Raw genomic sequence first — 18,333 nt, 5'->3', positions numbered from 1 at the left:
TTGCATAATGTGAAAGATGAAGTTACGCTGAGTAAATAGATACCTAATATGTCACTCTTCAAAATTGCACACGCTCGTGGAATGGCGGCAAACGTCGCTACTTAAAAATCCCCATAGGCGATTTTTTTTACTGGTTATATGTTTTGAGTTACAGAGGAGGTCCAGGGCTAGAATTATTTCTCTCGCTCTAACGTTCGCAGCGATACCTCACATGTGTGGTTTGAACACCGTTTTCATATGTGGGCGGGACTTACGCATGCGTTCGCTTCTGCATGCGAGCACATGGGGACAGGGGCGCTTTAAAAAAAACATTTTTTTTTATTGTTCATTTTACTTTATTTATTTTAGTTTGACATTTTTTTCCCCAAAAATAATTTTTTTGATCACTTTTATTCCTATTACAAGGAATGTAAACATCCCTTGTAATAGGAATATGGCATGACAGGTCCTCTTTACAGTGAGATGTGGGGTCAATAAGACCCACATCTCACCTCTAAGCTGGGAAGCCTGAAAAAAAAAAAAGATTCTGGCTTTGATCGTATTAGCGATTCGGTAGAAGCACCGGAGGGCGGAGGGCGGCGGGAGATGTCTATGGCTGGGTATTGCAGGGTATCACCGACTATGGCTGGGTATCTCAGAGCATGGTGTTGCAGAGTACTGCGTTGCAGAGCATTGCAGGGTATTGGCGGGTGTTGCAGAGCATTGCAGAGTGTTGCAGGGTATTGGCGGGTGTTGCAGAGCATTGCAGAGTGTTGCAGGGTATCGGCGGGGGTTGCAGAGCATTGCAGAGTGTTGCAGGGTATCGGCGGGGGTTGCAGAGCATTGCAGAGTGTTGCAGGGTATCGGCGGGGGTTGCAGAGCATTGCAGAGTGTTTCAGGGTATTGGCGGGTGTTGCAGAGTGTTGCAGGGTATTGCAGAGCGTTGCGGAGTGTTGCAGGGCATTGCGGAGTGTTGCAGGGCATTGCGGAGTGTTGCAGGGCATTGCAGAGTGTTGCAGGGCATTGAAGAGTGTTGCAGGGCATTGCGGAGTGTTGCAGGGCATTGCGGAGTGTTGCAGGGCATTGCGGAGTGTTGCAGGGCATTGCGGAGTGTTGCAGGGCATTGCAGAGTATTTGCAGGGAATTGCAGAGTATTTGCAGGGAATTGCAGAGTAATGCAGAGTATTTGCAGGGAATTGCAGAGTAATGCAGAGTATTTGCAGGGAATTGCAGAGTAATGCAGAGTATTTGCAGGGAATTGCAGAGTAATGCAGAGTATTTGCAGGGATTTGAGGGGTTAATTTTCGGTGAGCAGCGATGTGGGCACTGCAGATGCAGCCCACATCGCTGCTGACACCGATCTCTTCCCCCTCCGCTGTACCGATAGGTACAGAGAGGGGGAGGGAGGAACCGGCGTCATAACATGACGCCGGCTTGTTTACAAGTGATCACTCCGTCATTTGACGGAGCAATCACGTGGTAAACGGCCGCGATGAGCGGCCGTTTACCGTGATTCGTGATGCGCCGGGTCCACTGGACCCAGCGGTCACGGATGCTCTCGTGTGCGCGCCCCAGGGGGCGCGCGAGAGCAGAATTCTGGGAGGCCGTTAATTAACGGCCTCTTAGAGTTAAACAACTGCCCTGATGCCGTTAATCGGCAATGGGCGGTTGTTAAGTGGTTAATAATAGAGCTTGCAGTCAGTAGTGTCAGGAGATAGTGCGTGCTGTCTGCGTGCTCTGTACCCAGTACATACCGCTATAATCCACCTACATAGCTGTTCTCTATTTGGGCCCAATTGTCATCTGCAGGAGTTATTGGAAGTTGTGTGTGCTTCCAGCACAGCACAGTATACATCTGTATATACCCCTTTAACTCTGCTGTTTTCTGGTTATTGTCTGCGTGCCCTGACCGCAGTATACACCGTGATATTCACCTCACCTATATAGCTAGTGGTCCATCTTTAATAATAGAGCTTGCAGTCAGTAGTGTCAGGAGATAGTGCGTGCTGTCTGCGTGCTCTGTACCCAGTACATACCGCTATAATCCACCTACATAGCTGTTCTCAGCACAGCACAGTATACATCTGTATATACCCGTTTATCTCTGCTGTTCTATAAAAAAGGCATCTGCAGGAGTTAGTGGGTGTTGTGTGTCTCCAGCACAATATAAACTACCCAACTACTGTTTTACCCAAGTCCCTTCAGGCCATTACCATGTCTGGAAGGCCAGCAAGGAGAGGCAGACAGGCGCGAGCCGATAAAAGAGGGCAAGCAGGCTCTGTGTCTAGAGACAACAGTGCTGGTCGTGGACGCGGTGCATTGTCATCAGCACGTGGCCATGGGACATGCTTGTCCTTCTTTTCTGCAGCTGGACATGTTGAACCGCAACATGCCAATGACTTGGTAGAGTGGATGACCAAGCCCTCTTCATCCTCCTCATCCTCTCTCACCCAGTCTCAGGGTAGTAGCAAAGCAGCTGCCAACGCATCGTCTTCCCTCCTCTCAATGTCATCATCAGTGACTCCTTCCCTAGACCCACCACGTCCTCCTGAGGAGTCTCCTGAACTCTTTGAGCACAGTGTTGGGTACATGCTCCAGGAGGATGCCCAGTGTTTGGTGGGCTCTGATGATGACACTCAGCTAGAGGAACTACTCCACGTGGGTGCCTGGAAGGAGGGAGGAGGAGGAGGAGGAGGAGGCACATGTCCAACGAGGCAGGATGCCCTCCGGGGGCCAGCTTAGGGGCAGCACACCGACTGAATCACACCGCAGAGCTCCGCCTGCGCAGAGCGCTTCCTCTGCGCGTTATTCTAAAAGTTCTTTGGTGTGGGCCTTTTTTGAGACGAGTGCATCAGATCGCACCGCTGCTATTTGCAACATATGTCTCAAGCGTATCTCACGTGGCCAAAACATCAGCCGCTTGGGCACCACATGCTTGACCAGACATATGTTGACCTGCCATGCAGCTCGTTGGCAAGCGTACCTCAAAGACCCACACCAAAGAACAAAGCGGACCTCTCCTTGCTCCTCATCAGCTGGCATCTCCAACCCCACTAGACCTTCAGTCCTCTCTGAAACCTGCTCTGAGAGGAATGAAGGTGTAGAATTAGGTGTGTCACAGCCAAGTGCTTCCGGGAACTCTGCTAGTGGTACATCCACATCCGATTATAGCAGGCAAATGTCCCTGCCCCAGCTGCTGGACCGGCGGAAGAAGTTTACTCCCAGCCATCCACATGCCCAGCGGTTGAATGCTAGCTTGGCTAAATTGCTAGCACTTCAACTGCTGCCTTTTCAGTTGGTAGACTCGGCCCCCTTCCGTGAGTTTGTACAATGTGCGGTTCCTCAGTGGCAGGTCCCCAAACGCCACTTTTTCTCACGGAAGGCGATTCCGGCTCTCTACCGGCATGTGGAAGGCAATGTCCTTGCCTCGCTGGACAGGGCGGTCAGCGGTAAGGTGCATATTACCGCTGACTCATGGTCCAGCAGGCATGGACAGGGACGTTACCTGTCTTTCAGGGCCCATTGGGTCACTCTTCTGGCTGCTGGGAAGGATGCAGGACAAGGTGCAGTAGTGTTGGAGGTTGTTCTGCCACCACGCCTCCAAAATGCTACTATTGGTTGTGACACACCTCTCTCCTCCACCCCCTCCTCTTCTTCTTCCTCCATGGCCTCTTCCAGTGCTCTGTCCTCAGAACCAGCGGTGCTCCGTAGGCGTTCCAGGGGCTACGCAAGTACGCAGGCAAAACGATGCCATGCCGTGCTTGCGCTGGTTTGTTTGGGGGACAGGAGCCACACTGGGGCGGATGTTTTGTCAGCTCTGCAGGGGCAGGCTGAGAGGTGGTTGACGCCACGCCAGCTTAAGCCAGGAATGGTGGTTTGCGACAATGGCACCAACCTCCTCTCCGCCCTCCGACAGGGACAACTGACCCATGTGCCCTGTGTAGCTCACGTCCTTAACCTGGTGGTGCAGCGGTTCTTGGGCAGGTACCCCGGCTTACATGATGTCCTGAAGCAGGCCAGGAAAGTCTGTGTGCATTTCCGCTGATCATTTAATGCCTGTGCTCGGCTGGCTGAGCTCCAAAAGGAGTTGAACCTGCCCAAGAACCGCCTTATATGTGACATGCCCACCAGATGGAACTCAACATTGGCCATGCTGCAGTGGCTGCACACGCAGCAGAGGGCCATCAATGAGTACCTGTGCGACTACGGCACCAGGACAGGGTCAGGGGAGCTTGGTTTTTTCTCACCACGCCAGTGGGGCATGATCAGGGATGCATGCACTGTCCTGTCACCGTTTGAGGAGGCCACAAGGATGGTGAGCAGTGACAGTGCATGCATCAGTGACACTGTACCTCTTGTCCACCTCTTGGAGCATACGCTGCGTGGAATAATGGACAGGGCACTTGAGGCAGAACAGAGGCAGGAAGAGGAGGACTTCCTTGCCTCTCAAGGCCCCCTTTATCCAGACAGTTTTCCTGCTGTGCCACCCATCACACAGGAAGAGGGTGAGGAGGAGGAAGAGGAGGATGAGGATGATTGTGTCAGCATGGAGGTGGAGGCTGGCACTCAGCATCAGCAGCAGCAGTCTTATAGGGATGATTTACAGTCCCAAGAAACACGTGGACTTGTACGTGGCTGGGAGGAGGTAGCTGCGGATCATGTTGTCCTTAGTGACTCAGAGGACTCCGGACCGAATGCCTCAGCTAACCTACGCTGCATGGCCTCCCTGATCCTGCAAAGCCTGCGGAAGGATCCTCGTATTCTTCGGATCAAGGAGAGGGACCATTACTGGCTGGCCACTCTCCTTGATCCATGGTACAAGGGTAAGGTTGCCGACCTTATCTTGCCATCGCAGAGGGAGCAGAGGATGAGACATCTCCGGGAGGCCTTGCAGAAAGCTCTGTGCAACGCGTTCCCAGAGACTGGGAGGTCACAAACTCCTGGTCCTGGACAACGTGTTGCTGAGGCATCAGTCAGAAGGAGCAGTGGAGAAGGTGGCCGTCTGACTGATGCTTTCAGACAATTTTTTAGTCCGCAGCCCCAAGGTATGATTGGTTCCAGCACCCATCGCCAGCGTCTAATTTACATGGTGCAGGAATACCTAGGGGCAAGGTCAGACTTGGACACCTTTCCCACTGAAAATCCTCTGGCTTACTGGGTCTTGAGGATGGATCACTGGCCAGAGCTTGCACAGTATGCAATTGAGCTACTGGCCTGTCCTGCATCCAGCGTTCTTTCGGAACGCACCTTCAGTGCTGCTGGTGGCTTTGTTACCGATCACAGGGTGCGCCTGCCCACCGAATCAGTTGATCGACTGACCTTCATCAAGATGAATCAGTCTTGGATCACCCACAGCTACCAAGCACCTGAAGCTGATGTAACCGAATAATTTTTTTTTGAAATACCACATCCCTTCAAGACTGCCTATGCTGATGCTGAGTGACTGTCCTGTTATGTTGATTGTCTATCCTCTTCCTCCTCCGCTGATATGTTGGAAGAACATTTTTGGTTCTGGGTGATGCCAGCAGCCCAATTTTTCTGCCCCTGTTTAACAGGGGCGTTTAATTACAATTTTTGATGCAATGCTTTGCAGCAGGGCTAATTCCTGCAATAAAACTAGAGTATATGGCAGAGGTTGGAGTGTGGTGGCACCAGCACCAGTGCCTAAGGCCCAATTTTTCTGCCCCTGTTTAACAGGGGCGTTTAAGTACAATTTTTGATGCAATGCTTTGCAGCAGGGCTAATTCCTGCAATAAAACTAGAGTATATGGCAGAGGTTGCAGTGTGATGGCACCAGCACCAGTGCCTAAGGCCCAATTTTTCTGCCCCTGTTTAACAGGGACATGTAATTACAATTCTTGATATAATATTTCACATGAGGGCCCCTTCCTGTGCCCACCCAGAGTAACGGTGAGGACTTATAGTGTTGTGCCACCAGCACCAAAACCACCAAAGGTCAATTTTTCTACCACTGTTCAACAATGGCATGTAATTACAATTCTTGATATAATCGTTCACAGCAAGGCGCTCCAGCGCCCACCAAGAGTCACTTTGAGGGCTTACAATGTTGTGGCAAAACCAACACCTTGTTCCGCCATTTCTGCAGAGCATATAGGGCAGGCCCCTACTTTCAAACATCCAATTTACAAACATCTCCTACTTGCAAATGGAAGGAGACAACAGCAAGTGAGATGAAAAAAGATGGATGACAAAACAAATTATACAGGGGTGATAACCCTTCTCTATGTTTTCCAAAAAGCTTAAAAATAGTTTTTTTGACTGGAGCTACACTTTAAAAATGTACCAGTTGAAAATTACAAACAGATTCAACTTAACACAACAAACCTACACAGTCCCTGTCTTGTTTGCACCGCCTGTATACTGCTGTTCTGAGTATATAGGGCCTGGGGGCCACACGCATTTCCTTTTTTTAATATGGGTACGGGGTTCCCCTTAATATGCGTACAAGACCCAAATAGGCTGGTAATGGGCAGGGAGGGCTACCCATGCCATTTTTCTCAATGATTTTCAACCATATTGCAGGAACCAGATATAAGATTAAAACCGCAAGCAGTTTTAAATGATGTTATTTCCGTTTAATGTCATTTTGTGCAGGGACTGTTCTAAACACGGGAAACACGTGGCACTTCACAGGCATACTACAGACACCCCCCAGGCACCATATTTAAAGGAATATTTCACTTTTTTTTTTCACTTTAATCGTCATTAAAATCAGTGCTCCCGCCAAAACGGCCATTTTTAAAAACATTTTAGGCATTGACCCATGTCCCCTGGGGCAGGAGCCAGGTCCCCAAACCCTTTTTAGGACAGTATCTTGCATATTAGCCGTTAAAATTAGCACTTTCCATTTCGAACGTTCGAGTCCCATAGACTTCAATGGGGTTCTAACGTTCGTAACGAACGTGGGGTCCGTTCGAAAGTTCTGGTGCGAACCGAACCGGGGGGTGTTCGGCTCATCCCTAGTTTCTAACAATGGTCACACAAATACCTGTGTTGCTCTTTTTGTCTTCCTACCTGTCCTTAGATATGGCAGCTGCACTTCCTATACATTTTTGGCTGTAATTACTTCTTCACCAATCTATGGAGGCAGCCATCGTTGTCACACAGGATGGACTTCATACACATTTTGCTCACCTACATTGCACAGTAGTTCATGGAACAATGTTGTTTTTGTGGCCTTGTTAGTTCGCAGGAAGTAGGAAGGACATTGCATTTCAGGCAGGATCAACAGGTGTTTTTGTACTTGTTGAAAATGTTACTAATTTGAAAAAAATGAATGTAGCTGCCTTATATAAAGATTATGGAGAAACGGAAAGAGGTAGGTGGGACTGTTGCGGTGCTGATATTAGTGAAAAAATAGAATTTTTTTTATAAGGGATATTTTATTAAATATACTAAAAATGGCCAAAGAAAGGTCAATAAGTACAAAATTGGGAAACAACAAATATTGATTTTCATACAGACAATGTGCAAAGTCCATCAATTAGTTTAGATAACCATATTCTTGGCGGTTCAGATGGAAAATTCCCGACATGTTTCGCCTACTCTTAAGCTTCTTCAGGGGAGCCAATGGTTGATGGAAGAAGAAATATTTTATTTATAAAAGCAAGTAAGAGAATTTGCTGTAGAAAAAATATAACAAAATTAATGGAGCCGGTCATGTTGAAAGAACACATCCTAAATCCCCGCCAGAGCCCACCTATCTCAAAAAATTCAACGGATGATATGTGTAAAATAATACCTGCCAATCTCAAACAAATTCGCCTATGCCCTGAAGTGAAGTGGCTGTTTTGGGGACTGGCTCGTTTCCAATTCTGAGTGGGGTCTTCACTTCAGGGCATAGGCGAATTTGTTTGAGATTGGCAGGTATTATTTTACACATATCATCCGTTGAATTTTTTGAGATAGGTGGGCTCTGGCGGGGATTTAGGATGTGTTCTTTCAACATGACCGGCTCCATTAATTTTGTTATATTTTTTCTACAGCAAATTCTCTTACTTGCTTTTATAAATAAAATATTTCTTCTTCCATCAACCATTGGCTCCCCTGAAGAAGCCTAAGAGCAGGCGAAACATGTCGGGAATTTTCCATCTGAACCGCCAAGAATATGGTTATCTAAACTAATTGATGGACTTTGCACATTGTCTGTATGAAAATCAATATTTGTTGTTTCCCAATTTTGTACTTATTGACCTTTCTTTGGCCATTTTTAGTATATTTAATAAAATATCCCTTATAAAAAAAATTCAATTTTTTCACTAATATCAGCACCGCAACAGTCCCACCTACCCCTTTCCGTTTCTCCATATTTGCTATAACCGGGATGAGGTGCGCTGATAATTCCTTGCCTGATTTAGTCTTTTCCTTCCTTCTTTATATAAAGATTGTTATGCTGCAAATTTTTATTTTGGGGTTTTGCTTTAGGCCTATACTGAAAGTAAGGCCCAACTTCATATTTAACTTTAAAATGCTGCTGCCAGATGAAGTATTAGCATGTTGCAGTTGAATGATGAGAAGGGGAGCTTAATTATCACTGAAAAAACGTGAGATCTCATTTACAGCCTGGCCAACATAGACAAACATAGGAACTTGCAAGCACCACAGTACAACTGCACATTCCAGCTGTTGCTATATTGACCAGGTCAGGTTCACACAACTGTTAACATAACCTTTAAGGCTCAAAAATATTTGAAATTAATCTTTTTCTCTCTACTTATTCATCCACCTTACACCTTACTAATGTGAAAGTGCTGACAGTAAATGTCTACTGCAGCTGCTGACTTTTAATAATCAGACACTTACCTGTCCTGGAGTCCAGCGATGTTGGCACTGCAGCTGATGTTTCCATCAGCTGTTGGGTGCATGCTGCCTCCATTGCGAGTAAGGGAACCCGGCATTGAAACCTTACGGCTTCACGCTGGGAACCCTACTGCGCATGTGTGAGGCTCCCCTCCTCTCCCCTACTGGCCCGGCAGCCGGGGAAGGAGGAGGGAGCCCGGGCGGTGACGTCAATATCCGCAGCTGAGGCTCCTGGAAGTGGGAATAGAATGCCTGTGTTAGCACCGGGGGGGGGGGGGGGGGGGGAGTACAAAGAGTGGAAGTTCTACTTTTGGGTGGAACTCCACTTTAATATGTAGCTTTCCATTGTGCTGAACATGTACTAGTTCATGAATTTAGCACTTGGGGGATACTTTTAGAAGATGAAGTTGAATTAAAACAAAAAAAAGCATGTTTATCCAACCAAGGCTACAATCCTGGTGCAACTGGCATGTATTGCAAAAATGACACCTCCTGCTATGTTGCTACAAGCCCTCAATCCCCTTAGAGCAACGATGATTTTAATAGGGTCCTTTATCATAAAGTTACACCTTATAAACTCTATACTGCTGGGCACAGGGCTCTTCAACACTCTCTCTTTGTCCAGAAAAGGGCATTGGTATATGCGTACTGCTTCAAGTATTTTCTTATAGAGATATTTAGGTTCAGTTAATGCAACCTTTTTTATTTACCACAATTGTAAAATGGCACCTAAAGAATGTGAGTAAACTATTACATAGTTACATTGTTAGTCTGATTTAAAAAGACACATGTCCCTGGGGTTGTTTTTTGTTCTTTGCTCTGCAATTGAGAACAGCAGCTGAGAAAGTTACACTTACATCCAAATTCTGATATCCTAATCAGAGCTATGAAAAATTAAAATATGTTTGCCATTTTCAACCACTTTCGATACTTTTTTCTTTTTTTTTTTTTTTTGGGGGGGGGGGGGGGGCGGTAAATGGAACAAGCTTAATGTTAGCATTAAATGAAAGGTAAAATTGAATTATTTTGATCATGCTTTAATTATTTAAAATTTTGTGAAAAGATCAATCAAGATGTATTGAAAATGGTTGAAACCTAGATGAACCACATCACCCCCCTCCCCAACCCCTCATTAGATGCAACAAGCTTAACCACTTAAGCCCCGGACCAATTGTCAGCCTAAGGACCAGAGGTCTTTTTACAATTTTGCACTGCACTGCTTTAACTGGTAATTGCGCGGTCATGCAATGTTGTACCCAAACAAAATTTTCTTCCTTTTCTTCCCACAAATGGAGCTTTCTTTTGATTGCCTCTGCAATTTTTATTTTTTACGATATAAAAGGAAAAAGACTGAAAATTTTGAAAAAAAAAAGATATTTTCTACTTTTTGTTATAAGAAAAATCAAATAAACTACATTTTGGTCATACATTTAGGCCAAAATGTATTCAGCAGCATGTCTTTAGTAAAAAAAATGTCAATAAGCGTATATTTATTGGTTATAGCGTCTACAAACTAGAGTACATTTTCGGGAATTTACACAGCTTTTAATTTATGACTGCCTATCTCATTTCTTGAGGTGCTAAAATGGCAGGGCAGTACAACCAACCCCCCCCCCCCCCAAATGACCCCATTTTGGAAAGTAGACACCCCAAGGAAATTGCTGAGGGGCATGTTGAGCCCATTGAATATTTTTTTTGTCCCAAGTGATTGAATAATGACACAAAAAAAAAAGTTTACTAAAAGTTGTCACTAAATGATATATTGCTCACACATGCCATAGTTATATGTGGAATTGCACCCCAAAATATATTCTGCTGCTTCTCCTGAGTACGGGGATACCACATATGTGGGACTTTTTGGGAGTCTAGCCGTGTACGGCACCCCAAAAACCAATCACTGCCTTCAGGATTTCTATGGGTGCAAATTTTTGATTTCACTCCTCACTACCTATCACAGTTTCGAAGGCCATAAAATGTCAAAATAGCACAACCCCCCCCCCCCCCCCAAATGATCCCATTTTGAAAAGTAGACATCCCAAGCTATTTACTGAGAGGCATGTTGAGTCCATGAAATATTTTATATTTTGCCACAAGTTGCAGGAATATTACAAACTTTTTATTTTTTTGCACAAAGTTGTCACTAAATGATATATTGCTCACACATGCTATGGGCATAAGTGAAATTACACCCCAAAATAAATTCTACTGCTTCTCCCGAGTACGGGGATACCACATGTGGGGGACTTTTATGGAGCCTAGCCACGTACGGGACCCTGAAAACCAAGCACCGCCTTCAGGATTTAAATATAAAACGCTACCAAAAAAAAATGTTAGCGGTCGCAGGGATCAAACCTGACTCTGCGAACGCTGCAGTTATGTGTTTAGTGTTTTGTGACAGTGACCGATCGATACTGCACTTGGGTGGGCTGGGCGGAGGGGCAAAACGCAGGTGCTAGCAGGTATCTGGGCTGATCCCGCTAACAATGCGCTTTTTTGGAACCCTAAACTGCTGGGGACGCTAGTATAGATCTGATCAGATCAGATATTGATCTGTTCAGATACTATACCCCTACGGGAGGTGTATGCTTTGCGCGTGGGTGTTAGTGGTACTGGCCCTAACCTTGCGCTGCCTGGGGTGACGCAGACCCTGACCCTAAAACCTAATTGATATCACCCGCCGGGTGATCAGGGGGTTAAACCTTTATTGGGTAATAAATGATGGGTGCCCTGATGCTATAAAAAGCAAACTAACCAGAGTCACCCGTAACACTTATACGGTGATCACTGGTGAAGGGGTTAACTAGGGGCAATCAGGGGGTTAAACCTTTATTAGGTAGTATATGGGGGTTCCTGACGCTATATAAAAACCTGACGGGGAACCTAAATAACTAACTGGCTAACCGGCGTCACCAGTGACACTTATACGGTGATCGCTGGTGAAAGGGTTAACTCTAGGGGCAATCAGGGGGTTAAAATCTTTATTAGGTAGTATATGGGGGTACCTAACGCTATAAAAACCTGGCGGTGAACATAAAAATAACTAGCTACCTAGCGGCATTTTTGATTTGTGTGCCTATGTGTACCTACGTGTCAGTGTAGTGTTGCTGCACTTACTATCTCTGCTCTCCTCGCAGTCCGGTCAAAAAGACCGCCCCGAGGAGAGTGACATCACTTCCTTCCTGCCTGTGTTTACACTACACAGGCGGGGGAAGCTTTTCATTCGCCAGGAGCGATCGAGAGGGGATGGCCAGAAACCAACGGCCATCCCCTCACCCCGGATCGCTCCTGAAGCGAAACAGACCGCCGCAGCAGGTGGGAGGGGTCCGATCGGACCCCCCACCTGCTGGAAGGCAAGCACGTACATGTATATGCTTGTGCCTGTCGGTGCCATTGTGCCGATGTACATCTCCATGCGGCGGTCCTTAAGTGGTTAATGTATTCTACCTTACAGTATTTGAAGAACAGCTGTCATTCTGACTGTCTTAGATCAATATTCTGTGGCAGTGACAGACAAAATTGAAGCTAGGTGTTACATGAAACAAAAACTAGCATTTAATAGCACAGCTGAATATTTAATAATTAAAAAATATAAATAATACCTTGACTAATCACTGCACAGACTCACTACCAGAGTTGGGCCGAACCCCCCCACCCAGTTCACATTGCACCAGAACTCTCAAACATCACAAAAGTTCGACCCAAACCTCAAACCCTATTAAAGTTTATGGGACCCAAACTTGAACAATCAAAGGTGAAATATTGAAGGCTTATGTGCAAGTTATTACCCATAAAAAGGGTCCTGGGGGACATGTATCAATGCAAAACATTTTTTTTAAAGATCATCTTTAACCACTACAATACAGGGCACTTTCACCCCCTTCCTTCCCAGCCCAATTTTCAGCTTTCAGCGCTCTAGCGCTTTCAGTGACAATTGCGCGGTCATGCTACACTGTACCCAAATGAAATTGTTATCATTTTGTTCGCACAAATAGAGCTTTATTTTGGTGTTATTTATTCACGACTCCGTTTTTTTTTTTTGCGATATAAGCGCAAAAATAGCGGAAATTTGGAAAAAAAACAATATTTTCTTTATTCTATTTGAAAAGAAATCCAATAAAATCAAATTTTGGCATAAATTTAAGCCAAAATGTATTCTGCTACATGTTTTTGGTAAAAAAAATTCCGTTAAGTGTATAATAATTGGTTTGTGTGATCACGGACATATGTACGCAAATGATCATGTACATATGTGTGCAGGTGATCACGTACATATGTGTGCAGATAATCATTGGGACATGTGATTTTAGTGGGACATATGTGGGGGACATGTTTTTATTATTAGGGACATGTGTTTTTATTATTTGGGGACATGTGTGTTTTGGGGACATGTGTGTTTTGGGGACATATGTGGGGACTGTGTTTGTACTGTGTGGTGTGTTGTGTGTTTACACTACACTGATGATCAGTGAGTAAAAAGCTGTAAAAAGCAGCCCATACTCACTGATCATCAGCCGGCTGCAGCGTTCTGCTCTCCTCTCCTCAGCGGTGACTTCCGTGTGAGGAGAGGAGAGCCAATTGCCTAGCAACCGGCTGTTTGTTTACATCACATGACGGCCGTGATTGGACACGGCCGTCATGTGATCAGGAGGGCCAATCACAGAGCCCTCCTGCCGATCTGAGATGTGCCATGTCCGGGTGACACGAGCACATCGGGATCGCGCCGCTGCGCGAGCGCGCGCGCGCGCGATCCCGCTACTCCTGAAGGACGTTCCTGAACGGCCTGTCAGGAGTAGACAGCTCCCACCCGGCCGTATATATGCATTGGCCGGGTGGAAAGTGGTTAAAAGAGCAGTGATTTTAATGATGCCTAAAGTGAAACAATAAAAATGAAAAATTCCTTTACATTTGGTCCCTGGGGACCCCTTAGTCTGCCTGTAAAGTGGTGCATCTGTACCATGTATAGAACCTGCTGCAGCAAAACTGACATATATAAAGAAAAAAAAAGACATTTAAATAGATTTTCCCTGAAAGCATTCTTAATTGTGTAAAGAATGGCTTGTTGAGCCAGTCTGTATGACAAGGTCACAATTTATTGCACTTGGAACAAGGTTACTTTTTTTTTGGATAAATTCTGGTGTCTCTTTGGCTGACTTTGGATGCATCCCTGATGTGATGAAGCCAAATTATAGTTTACTAAGGCCACGATTAACTTTTTTTTTTTAGACAAAGTATGGTGTCTCTTTTGCAAACTTTGAATAGAAGTAACAGGTGTGGAAAAATTGAGCTTTGGGTGTTGGTGGTAACTTCACACTGCAAACCTATAGAGGTACTCTTGAAAAAAAATCTGTTTATTTTTCCTAACCTCCCTGGCGGTACGATTATTTCGGATTTTAGGTGCTAAAAGCGGTACCATTATTTTGCATGAAAATTTGGCGTTTTATATTGTAGTCCTGTAATTCTTAGGAATAACTCTCTTAAATCTGTCCAAACCAGAGTCTAGCAGACATCCCGGGTATAATAAAGTTTGAAAAATGAAATCATAAATTATAATATAATAAATAATTATAAATAATTGTACCAAATAATAATATAACAATAATAAAAATTATTCAATAATGTAATCAAATCAAAAACACTGAAATTTTCTCAGTTGCAGAATTGTCACTGTCATTACTTTTCAGTATTTGATGACGGATCTCCGCACAAATCTCTATCCCTCAATTCTGCGAGTGATTACAATTTATTATCGCTGTTTTCTAGCTGGTCTAAAATCATTTTTTAAGTAAAGGGACAGTTTTGGTTGCTATGGACAATCTCCAGTTTCCAGGCATAAAGAACAGTTTTTATTATATAAAACTACATGCAGGACACTGGGCAGACCACTAGGGACAAAGGGGATGTGAAATATTTACATACAGCAATGTAATCTGTAAGATTACATTATACTGTATGTATACTGTGTGTTTCACTTTTTGAATTTGGCGCAGATCTCCGTCCCCGTGTGTCGCAACGCTCGCAGGGAACGGAGATCGGCGATGTGATAGATCGAGCGAGACACGGCTCGCTCGTACAGTGGGGAGACAACGCTGGATCCGAGGGAGAAGGTAAGTAAACATCCTCCTGGATCCAGCGATGCAGTCCCGAGTCTGGCTCGGGGTTACCGCTTTTGGTATAAAAATTCCACCCCGAGCCAGACTCGGGAAGACCGTCAGGGGGGTTAACAAAACATACAAAAACAATGTCTAACAATAACTTAAAAGAAGTTTCAAAACAAATTTACAAAACTAATTTGGAAATAACTTTATTCTATCATCTCGCCATCCTCTTCCTCCTCTACCACTCCTCACATATACAATACATTATTAAATATTATTAGAACTTCTAAAAGATGTCCAGACAATATCCCATCAATATACTGTTCTGTATTGGTGAGTTGCATGTTCATGTAGCCATCCACAGAGACCAGGTATCCCTTGTATTCCATACGTCACTTCAGTTTTACATAGTAGGGGATGCTGAAAAAAGACACAAGTTCATCAAGTCCAACCCGTGTGTGATTATATGTCAGTATTACATTGTATATCCCTGTATGTTGCGGTCATTCAGATACTTATCTAATAGTTTCTTGAAACTATTGATGCTCCCCTCTGAGACCACCGACTGTGGAAGGGAATTCGACATCCTTGCCACTCTTACAGTAAAGAACCCTCTATGTAGTTTAAGGTTAAGGTAAATGGCCACGAGTCTTGTTAACCTCCCTTCTGCGAAAAAGTTTTATCCCTATTGTGGGGTCACCAGTATGGTATTTGTATATTGAAATCATATCCCCTCTCAAGCGTTTCTTCTCCAGAAAGAATAAGTTCAGTGCTCGCAACCTTTCCTCATCACTAATATCCTCCAGACCCTTTCTTTGTACTTACTCCATTTCTAGTACATCCTTCCTGAGGACCGGTGCCCAGAACTGGAAAACATACTCTAGGTGTGGCCAGACCAGAGTCTTGTAGAGCAGGAGAATTATTGTTTTATCTCTGGAGTTGATCCCCTTTTTAATGCATGCCAATTTCTGTTTGTTAGCAGCAGCTTGGCATTGCATGCCATTGCTGAGCCTATCATCTACTAGGACCCCCAGGTCCTTTTCCATCTTAGATTCCCCCAGAGGTTCTCCCCTCAGTGTATAGATTGCATTCATATTTTTGCCACTCAAATGCATTATTTTACATTTTTTCTACATTGAACCTCATTTGCCATGTAGTTGCCCACCCCATTAATTTATTCAGATCTTTTTGCAAGGTTTCCACATCTTGCAGATAAGTTATTGCCCTGCTTAGCTTAGTATTGTCCCCAAATAAAGAGATTGAACTGTTTACTCCATCCTCCAGGCAGTTTACAAACAAATTAAATAAGAATGGTCCCAGCACAGAACCCTGGGGGACCTCACTACCCACCCCTGACCATTCCGAGTTCACCATATGGTCCATGCCAACAGACATTATTTTGTACAGTAAACATTTTTGGGGAACTGTGTCAATTGCTTTTGCAAAATCCAGATACACCACGTCCATGGTCCTTCCTTTATCTAGATGGCAACTCACCTCCTCATAGAAGGTTAATAGATTGGTTTGACAAGAATGATTCTTCATGAATCCATGCTGATTACTGCTAATGATATCATTCTCATTACTAAAATCTTGTATATAATCCCTTATCTTCCACTCCAAACATTTAGATACTATTAATGTTGGGCTAACTGGTCTGTAATTCCCAGGGATGTATTTTTGGGCTCTTTTTAAATATTGGTGCTACAGTGCTTTTCTCCAATCAGCTGGTACCATTCCAGTCTTAGAACTTTAGGAAAAATAGTCTGGCAATTACTTGACTGAGTTCCCTAAGTACCCTGGAGGTGCAAGCCATCTGGTCCTGGTGATTTATTAATGTTACGTTTCCCAATGGGATGCATTGGCTAATGCCCTTATTTAATATGCTCTTAAAGCAAACCCATCTCTCCTCCATGTTCTTTCTTCCTAATATTTTATCCCAATTTTATCCCAATTTATGCCTTCTAGCAAGGCTAGTTTTTTTATGGAAGTTGGCCCTTTTGAAATTCAGTTTCTTTGTATTCTCATTATGTTTCCTATTTGTGTGATACTGAAGCCAATTGACCTGTGATTACTGTTACCTAAATTGCCCCGTATTTCCACATCCGTGATCAGGTCTGTATTGTTGGTAATCAGTAGATCCAGTAATGCTTTATGGTTGGTGCGTCTACCATCTGACCCATAAAAGTGTCCTGCAAGACGTTTAGGAACTGGCGAGCCTTATGCCCCATACACACGGTCGGAAATTCCGACGGAAAAGGTCTGATCGGATTATGTTGTCAGAAAATCCGATCACATGTGGGCTCTATCAGACTTTTTCAGTCAGAATTTGAGAGCTGGATCTAAAATTTTCTGACAATAAAATCCGATCTGACTTTTTCCGATCGTGTGTAGAGAATTCTGAAGCACAAAGTGCCATGCATGCTCGGAAAAAATTTGGAGACGAAAGCTATAGGCCACTGGCCTCTACGTAGTCCCGTCGTATGTTTTGTATGTCACCTCATTCCGAACAATCGGATTTTCCAACAACTTTGTGCATCCGTGTGTATGCAACACAAGTTTTGGCAAAAATCTGTCAAAAAAATCCGTAAGATATTCCGTAAGATGAATGTGCGGTTCCCTCCAGCCAGTCTATGTCTGGATAGTTAAAATCCCCCATTATGATAACACTTTCCATCTTTGCTGCTTGTCCAATTTGTGATAGGAGATCTGTCTCACCTTCCTCCCTCAGGTTAGGGGGCCTATAGCATACTTCCAGTATTATTTTGCCCTTAGCTTCATCCCTTTGGAGCTCTACCCATAAGGGTTCCACTTCCTCCCTAGCTCCCCCAGTGATGTCAGCTCTCACATTCACTTGTACATTATTTTTGATATATATATAGGCATACCCCTAACCCCCATTTATACCCTTGAATGTTTGCCAGCCAATCATGACAGCTGTTGAACCAGGTCTCTGAAATTCCCACAAAATCCAAATCCTCCTCGTACAACAGTATCTCTAGTCCACTCATCTTGTCCGCCAGGCTCCTGGCATTGTTGAACATGCCACGCAGTTTAGACCGGTCGCATATTATCCTCTTATTGGGTGTTCCGAGATTGCAACTAGAACTTGGTACTATACTTACTTTGGGTTTATGTGCTTTGGTCAACCTTCCACTAATGCTCCCAATACTACCCTCTGGAATATGTTTGCACTGACTATCTCTACCTCTGGGCCCCTCCCCCATCGCCTAGTTTAAAAATGCCCTCTAACTTTTTGGCCATCTTCATTCCCAGCTGATCTGTACCCTCCTCATTTAGATGCAGTCCGTCCCTTCTATAGTACCGGTTATCGACTGAGAAGTCGGCCCAGTCCTCCAAGAACCCAAACTCCTCCTTACTACACCAGCTCTTCAGCCACTTGTTAACTTCCCTAATCTCCCTCTGCCTTTCTGGTGTG

General features: G+C 44.6%; 1 protein-coding gene across 4 annotated transcripts in view; it reads right to left on the bottom strand.

Moving 5' to 3' along the window:
• Positions 1-18,333, bottom strand: part of ADGRD2 (adhesion G protein-coupled receptor D2) — a 930,084-nt gene that overhangs the window by 22,643 nt on the left and 889,108 nt on the right. Inside the window, exon 26 of one of the 4 annotated variants that reach the window (XM_077478841.1) lies at positions 15,085-15,314. The exons of the other annotated variants lie outside the window; for them this stretch is intronic. Coding sequence (XP_077334967.1) covers positions 15,298-15,314 — 17 coding nt within the window. The 3' untranslated portion in view covers positions 15,085-15,297. Of the gene's footprint in view, positions 1-15,084; positions 15,315-18,333 lie in introns of those variants that run through there. 4 annotated transcript variants of the gene reach the window in all.

Source organism: Lithobates pipiens, unplaced genomic scaffold, assembly GCF_037356315.1.
Source record: "Lithobates pipiens isolate NorthernLeopardFrog02 unplaced genomic scaffold, aLitPip1_a1.2 Scaffold_1, whole genome shotgun sequence".
Classification (NCBI taxonomy): Eukaryota; Metazoa; Chordata; class Amphibia; order Anura; family Ranidae; genus Lithobates; species Lithobates pipiens.
This window is presented reverse-complemented; position numbering and strand designations above follow the sequence as displayed.